Source organism: Lytechinus pictus, unplaced genomic scaffold (genome assembly GCF_037042905.1).
Source record: "Lytechinus pictus isolate F3 Inbred unplaced genomic scaffold, Lp3.0 scaffold_27, whole genome shotgun sequence".
In the NCBI taxonomy this organism is placed as follows: Eukaryota; Metazoa; Echinodermata; class Echinoidea; order Temnopleuroida; family Toxopneustidae; genus Lytechinus; species Lytechinus pictus.
This window is the reverse complement of record NW_026974147.1, coordinates 767,501-775,027: the sequence shown is the minus strand read 5'-3', so window position 1 is coordinate 775,027 and position 7,527 is coordinate 767,501. Positions and strand designations below refer to the sequence as shown.

Below are 7,527 nucleotides of genomic sequence, written 5' to 3'. Positions count from 1 at the left end.
ATCCCCCCCCCCCCAAAAAGTCTACATAAGCTACTGGGAATAAATTCAAATAATTGATCTCTTTTTTTCCTTCCATGGAATAAAATTCATGAAGCTGTTTTAGGGGGAATTAAAAAGAGTGAGCATTTAAACACTTATAATAAATTCGTTTTAAAAGTACACACTTGAATCATAATCAGCTAAGGATATGAAATCACTTTTACTCGGTCACCGTTTACCAACGTTGATCCCCCCCCCCCAGGAAATTATTGATGATTCATAGTACCTTTCATCACTTCAGCCTCTCAACAATGGGTAATGTTCAGACGTTCCTCCTGATTTATTTTCAGTAATGCCATGGAGTTGAATTGACGTTAATAACTTTCATTAAGACTTAGGTAGTGTTTTTTCCTTTTTGGTTATTTTTACTCTCTCTCTCGTTCTCTCTCTTAATTTTGATGGACATTATAATAGCCCGGTATAATAGGCTTTCGTGATAAGTTCATATCTACTTTTGATTTTCTCATTTTACTTCAAGTTTATAACAAACATGACGCTCTGATCCGAACACAACGTTTGGATTCTGCGCAATGGATATGTATGCAAATTAATTGTTGAACTTGGATTTAAAACTTTGCCTTGGCTTTGCCTTTGGCCGACTGGCTGCTAATTTACTTTAAATAATGTAGGCTTCATATTTTACAAGAGCGACATTCTACACTGCCAATGTAAGTAGTTAATTGAGAATATTCTTCATACTAGCAACTAAAATGAAATTCTATGATATTGTAAGGAAATTTGCCAATTGATTAGATTACCGAACCCGGGACTAAAAACCCTCATTTGGCGGTGATCGTCTACGTTCGACAAGCTGAGTCGGTGGCATCCCCAAGTTCCGGGCGGCCAGCTCGTTCGCTAGCGTTGGTCTTAAAATTCATAACATGGATTGCAATGGATGGGACTGACCTCGGACGAGTGAGGATGAGCAGACGATCGTGATTTGCCCAAAGTTTGAAGTTTAATTTTACCCAATCTTGTCGTTTGAAAATTACAAATAGCATTTCATATTTATAAAATATTCATTTTGTTTGAGCTGATTATACATGTATTCCTAGAAAATGTTGATTTTAACCATAAAATGGACTTACTCAGTGGCACGACCTGTTGCCATGGAACTGAGCGATCCAAATGCCAAGTATTCGGCTGCGATTTCGTTGTCATCGTCAAATGGATTTCTGAATTGCTGAAAATCCATTGGGCATAGCTCCTTCACAATCATGCTGAAGTGACTGGGCTCAGGTGGAGGTGGACCTCCGCCAGTCTTTCTTGATTCCTTACTGAAATTGGAATGTTCTTTCTTGGCATTGAGCCTCATTCTTTTCCACTGGTCCTTAATTTGATTTGTGCTCCATTTATTTCCATATTTGGAGTGGAATTTATTGGACAAATCATCCCATGCTGCTGTTTTTTTCAAATTACTATTATAATCAGTCTTCCTACATAGAAGAACTTCCCTTCGCTCTGTGATTAGTTGGAGGAGGAGGTTTCTTTCAGCTGTCTGCCAGTTTCCCTTTGCTCTCTCCCTTCCAGCTCCAACACACCTAAAGTTAGCCTCCTCCATTTTGGATGTAGCAGACAGCATCTGACCTACTGAGCATGCTCAGTAGGAAAAAACCCATGGTTTAAACCATGGTCTAAATTTAAACCATGGTTTAAACCACAGTCTAAATTTAGACCACAGTTTAAATTTAGACTGTGGTTTAAACCATGGTTTAAAAAAACCATCGTTTGTGAATCAGAGAGGGGGTTTAAACCCCCCCTGGGTTTAAACCATGGTTTCAAAAAACCAGGAGGGGGTTTAAACCCAGGGGGGGTTTAAACTTCTTTTGTGAATACGGGCCATGTGAGTTTAAAATCGATCGGACATTTTAATTGCAATCGATTTTTTAGATTGGTCAAAGTGATATGGCAGCCCACTCCTCCCCTTCAGTTTGGCCCCTATCTTATGTCATGATAACATGTGATTGAATTAGGGGCTTGATTTTCCACTGCGATATGTGCGGATTAGTGCTTTATGATTATTTATATATTCGAACTTAGTCTGATAAGAGCACTGAACTGAAAATACGTATTTTCAGTTCAGTGGATAAGAGAACGGGAATTCCCTCGGAGGCTTCTACGACAATAGAGGGCGTGCGAGTTTATTTACTTTTTTTCGTTGCGATGCGGAAGTCTCGCTGATTACCTGGCAACGCCCCTCGTTGTTGTACACAAACATATCGCGATGGATCGCACGCTACGCGCTAAAGCTTGCTGTATAAACTTGTCGATCAAGCATACGGTAGGTGGCTACACAACTCTAACTAGTTACACTATACAGCGCAATAGGAATTAGGAAACAGAAGGGGAAGAAAAACCTTTTGAAAATAACTTAATTTTCAGCAGGTTTCGAGACACACTTTAAGAGGACATCATGACAAAAGATAGAAGATTCGACCTACATCAGACTAGCTCTGGTCGGGGCTTGGATTACCGACCAGAATACTATTTTCCTGCATCTGATTTTAAGGTTTGTTCAGCATATTCTGTTCAATTCAGTCTCCTGTGATTAATGTCGAACCTCAACTTATTTTGATGTTAAAGTAAACAAGACAGACTTCTATTCTCTCTGATCTGATCTAAGTTAATACTTATAGGTCCTAGATCTTCTAGATCTAAAAAAGTTAAGCTTTGCATATTTTGGACCTCTTTCATTTTAGATCTGTAACGTTAGAAACAGAAAACTTAAGTTCTAACTAGGCCTAAATATTTAAATTTTAAGACTTGAGTTAGACTAGACTAGGGCTAGGCTAGGGCGGCCCTAGCCCTAGGCATGCTAGGCCTAGTACTAATATGAAATTTTGTTACTCAACTTTCTGTGATACTAGTAATAACTGCTCTTCATAAATCCATTTACCTCCCCCCCCCCCCCCCCCCCTAAAAAAAAGTTTTTTAGATTCATCATGCAATTTATTTTAAAGATGTTCAATCTGTTTGAGTGGTAAGGAAAAGTGTCTGAATGTGTTATGTTTTTCCTTCTATTTGCAGACTACCATTCACAATCCTCTACCACCTGAGCTGGCCAAACAAGATGAGATTATCAAACCATTCCAAACAACAACAGGACAGACGCATGATTACAAATATCATGGAGGATTGTTGGCTAACCCTCAGCATCAAAAGGCACCAGGTCACTGGAATATTCACTACAATAAGGATTTGAGAGAAAAGGTATTTATTTTCTTAATCTTATAGTTATAGGCTAGGCTAGGCCTACTCTGTTTTATAGAGATAGGGTCTACAAGACTACATGTAGTTAATTCCAAGACCTGCCAACAAGCTCAATTTTTCTGGGATATCCTGTGTTTTGATAAATTGATAATTATTTTAACAAATTTATTTTTCCATTGTGCATTTATTAATTTTGCTTTTTACGGTGATAAATTGTATCTTTTAATGATGTGTATTATGCAAGATTATTTTGTTGGTCCTTAACTTAGTGTCTACAATTAAGTTTTATGTAACCTGAAGAAAACTAGAATTTTTAACCACACTTTTATGAAATGCTGGCTTCATATTCATAATATGTTGTCCATATTCATGGCAATTATACTAGGCCAGAATTCACAAAGGTGGTTTTGAAAACCCACGGTTGAGTCCATGATTTATGCAGATTTCCTGTATAAATTACGCTTAATATAGCGCGTATCTGGCGCATGTATAAAAAATTCCAAATCTGATGCGCGCTTTTGTTACAGTGCGCCAAATTGACACTTGTTACCATGGTAAGATACGCTATTTTATTCATGAGTCCACTGTTTTTATTCATGAGTCCACTCAAACAGAGGACTCATGAATAAAATAGCATATCTAACCATGGTTAGATATATGCTATTTGAATACGAGTAACAGGTAACAGGTGTCAATTTGGCGCACTGTGACAAAAGCGCACATCAGCATTGGACATTTTTTAATATACCACCCGGTAAAATAAGCGTTATTTATACAGGAAATCTGCATAAACCATGTGTTCAACCATGGGTTTTAAAACCACCTTTGTGAATTCGGGCCAAAATGTTCCAACTAATTCATTAAAATGCAGTATCCCATTTTACAAATCATTTATTTGACAATTCTCTTGCAGCAGGATAATATTTTTGAATTGGTGAATGAGTAAACAACTGACACTCTATAAAAGTGTGATCAACCAAGGCTTTCAGAATACCACCCATAATAATATAGAGTTTAGAAACCCCAAGGTATTATTAGTGGGAATTAGACACTGTTCTCACAAGGCCTACTGTCCTAAAACTAGAATTAGAGTAGTCATTGGAGTAGGTAGACTGATTTTTTTTTCCAGTAGGGGTATTATTTCATTGGCTTGTTTACCATAGTCATATTTAAAGAGGTTTTAATTTTTATTTTTCTTATCTCAGCTCCAACAAAGAGGCTGGAGAAAACCTCTAACCATGGGGCATCAAGAGAGTGAAGCCCAATCACAGTACAGAGGACACCAAATGCAGATGGGTGTAGACTTTGACAACAGGCTTAGTGGCAATCCTCAGCCATCTAATCTTCAAACTCACCATCAGAACTGCCCTGCACCTGTCCGGGTAAGGAACAAAAATAAAATAAATTTTCAGCCAAGTTCTATTATACAGATTTTTTTTCCTCAACATCAATTCATGCCATATGACTGACTCAAAAGAATCTTTTTAAAGGTCAAGTCCACCCCAGGAAATGCTGATTTGAATAAATAGAGAAAAATCAAACTAGCATAACGCTGAAAATTTCATCAAAATCAGATGTAAAATAAGAAAGTTATGACATTTCAAAGTTTCACTTATTTTCACAAAACAGTGATACGCACAACCAGGTGAGTAAGTCGATGATGTTCATCATTCACTATTTCTTTCGCTTTTTATTGTTTGAATTATACAATATTTCATTTTTTTACAGATTTGACAATAAGGATCAACTTGACTGAACCATTATATTATTAAACAATGCTAATTCCACATGTTCAGAGAGGAATTAATCGTTGTATCACTTGACAATGAGGAGAAAATTCGAATTTTTCACATTTCATATGATCAAATACAAAAGAAATGGATGATGTCATAGTGTCCTCATTTGCATACAAGCCAGGATGTGCATATAACTGTTTTGTGAAATTAAGCGAAACTTTAATTAAATGTCATAACTTTCTTATTTTACATCCGATTTTGATGAAATTTTCAGTGTTATGCTTGTTGGATTTTTTCCTTTTTTTTTTTTGGGGGGGGAGGACTTGTCCTTTAAAAGAATTTCAATCTAATTACTGCTTGTTTTATGATCATCATATCATATTATATATCTACCTAGCATTTTAAACAATTTTCTGACATTTTCACAGACCTTGAAATCCTATAATATTAGTGCACTTTCTAGATGGCATATGTACAGCATACAGAGCAGCCAGCTAGTACTGATTTTCAGTACTTAGTAGTTAAAAATGAGAATACTAATGATTTCATACAAAATACCAATTTAAAAAGTTTAAGTTTTATATTTTGTCCTATAGTATTTCTTTTGAAATTTCCTCATCAAAATACTGATTTTCAGCCTTTGAAATACTGACATATTTTTGACTGTGGAAATTAACAAAAGCACAATAAATATCAAATGAGAGGGATATTGGGGACAATCAGAGTGGTATAGATTCTCATTATTTTGATTTCATTGTAATAATTCAATTTTGTTTTCTATGACCTTTTAGGATAGCATGCCTAAATACAAGCCATCACTTGTCCGGGATGATGGCGCCCTTCAACTTCTTGATATCTATGTGCCAACCTCTCACCATGTACACAAGCGTTTCACTCGTAATGAACTCGATGACTACCCAAAGAAAGATGCTGCCACCTATTGGCGATGTGAAGATTACACACAAGCATGGGGACATGGTACAAAGCACAAGTAAGTTATTCCAAAAAATATATATACATACACTTTCTTCCAATTTTGGCCCAATTCACTAAATAATCATTCTTCATGAGCACAATCTAAAAAAGCAAGTTAAAGCTTTGATTAGAGGTGAATAATGTGAATTATAGTAGTGAGTTGATATGGTCTCATCTTCCGTGCCAACCTTACACAAGTAGCAGGTGATTCTTTTTTCTATCTAGCAATTCTCCGTTTTAATTTTCTCTAAAAGGATTCTTTGAACACTTTTACAAACATAGTGATTAGATATCTGAAAGCTTCAGGTAAAAAATTACCGGTATATCTTGAAACTTTGTGGGGAATAGGTTTTATGCATGCAGGCATCTCCGCTCAGAATGTTGATTACTTTGAAATAATTAACAATTTTTTTCCCTTTTATTTTTCATTAACAGTCCTCTTCCAAAGGCAGCTGAAGTTCACCAACGTGCTCCAATGACAGATGAAATGGTCTTCAAGACCGCCATTAAGGAACCTGTACGTTGGCCAGAACAATTCAAGCGTGTTCCTCACTCCGGTATAAAGACCACCATGACCAGTTCTTACAAGACACCATCAGACCATAGAATGAAAGAGCTTTTCTCATGTCCTGTTGATACGCCTTGGGTCATCCCGAAAGCCGGCCCAATCCAAACATTCTCTGTACCCAACATGTACACAACAGAATACAAAACTTATGCAAGTGGTAAACCAATTGCTGTTTGAAGCCGGGAAGTTGTCTACTTTTGCATATTCCTAAATTTGTTTTGCGACTTTAAAGAATACAGAAACAAAATACAGAGCATTTGTAAACCAACTGGTTTACAAATGCTCTGTATTTTGTTTCTGTATTCTGTGGAAGTTGAAAGGATTAAAGAACTTAGAAGTTGTCAACTTGTGCAAGCCATAATATTGTGGCTTTAATGAAAACAAAATAGAACAAAGGCGAGCATTTGCCACTTGAAATTGTTATAAGTAGGAAGTTGACCGCTGGCGCTTGCGGAAATTTGTATCATTCTTTTATTTTGTATGTAAGATTTCAGGAATGAAAATCAGAACAAATGCAAGCAGGAAACCTATTGAAGTCATCCTATAATATTTATGTAGATTTTAAGATGCTGCAACATGTGGATATATAACAATATGAAGTATTTGTGATACTTTTTAGTCTATAAGAATAAGGAAGAGGAATGCAGAGTATTGTAAAATAATATGTCGGGTGAACAATGATATATTACATACAATATAGGAAAAAAGTTTTTAATTGAAAAGTTTATTTCGATCAATCCTTACATGTTTTAAAAACACTGTTACATAAACTTGCATACTTGTATTATTTTCTTTGGGCGAACATTTCTCAATAGTGTTGCTCATTCGACCAAGGTTTTAATGGACTACCATTAAGACCAAAGAGGTTGTTCTCTAACACCTTACTTTATTTTTTTTCATGTATGTGATTTGTTTACTAGTTCTTTTAAACAAATATTTGCTGTTATCCGGCAGAATATACATTGTATATTACCTTTTTAAGATATCAATTCACAATAA

At 35.9% G+C, this 7,527-nt stretch overlaps 1 protein-coding gene across 1 annotated transcript; it reads left to right on the top strand.

Annotated features, from left to right (window-relative positions):
• The first annotated feature begins 2,327 nt into the window (after window positions 1-2,327).
• Window positions 2,328-6,723, top strand: LOC135158058 (stabilizer of axonemal microtubules 3-like). Its single transcript, XM_064115334.1, has 5 exons — window positions 2,328-2,548; window positions 3,067-3,249; window positions 4,455-4,631; window positions 5,777-5,976; window positions 6,396-6,723. The coding sequence occupies exons 1-5, from the start codon at window positions 2,453-2,455 to the stop codon at window positions 6,703-6,705; spliced, it is 966 nt and encodes a 321-aa protein (XP_063971404.1). The 5' UTR covers window positions 2,328-2,452; the 3' UTR covers window positions 6,706-6,723.
• The last annotated feature ends 804 nt before the right edge of the window (window positions 6,724-7,527 follow it).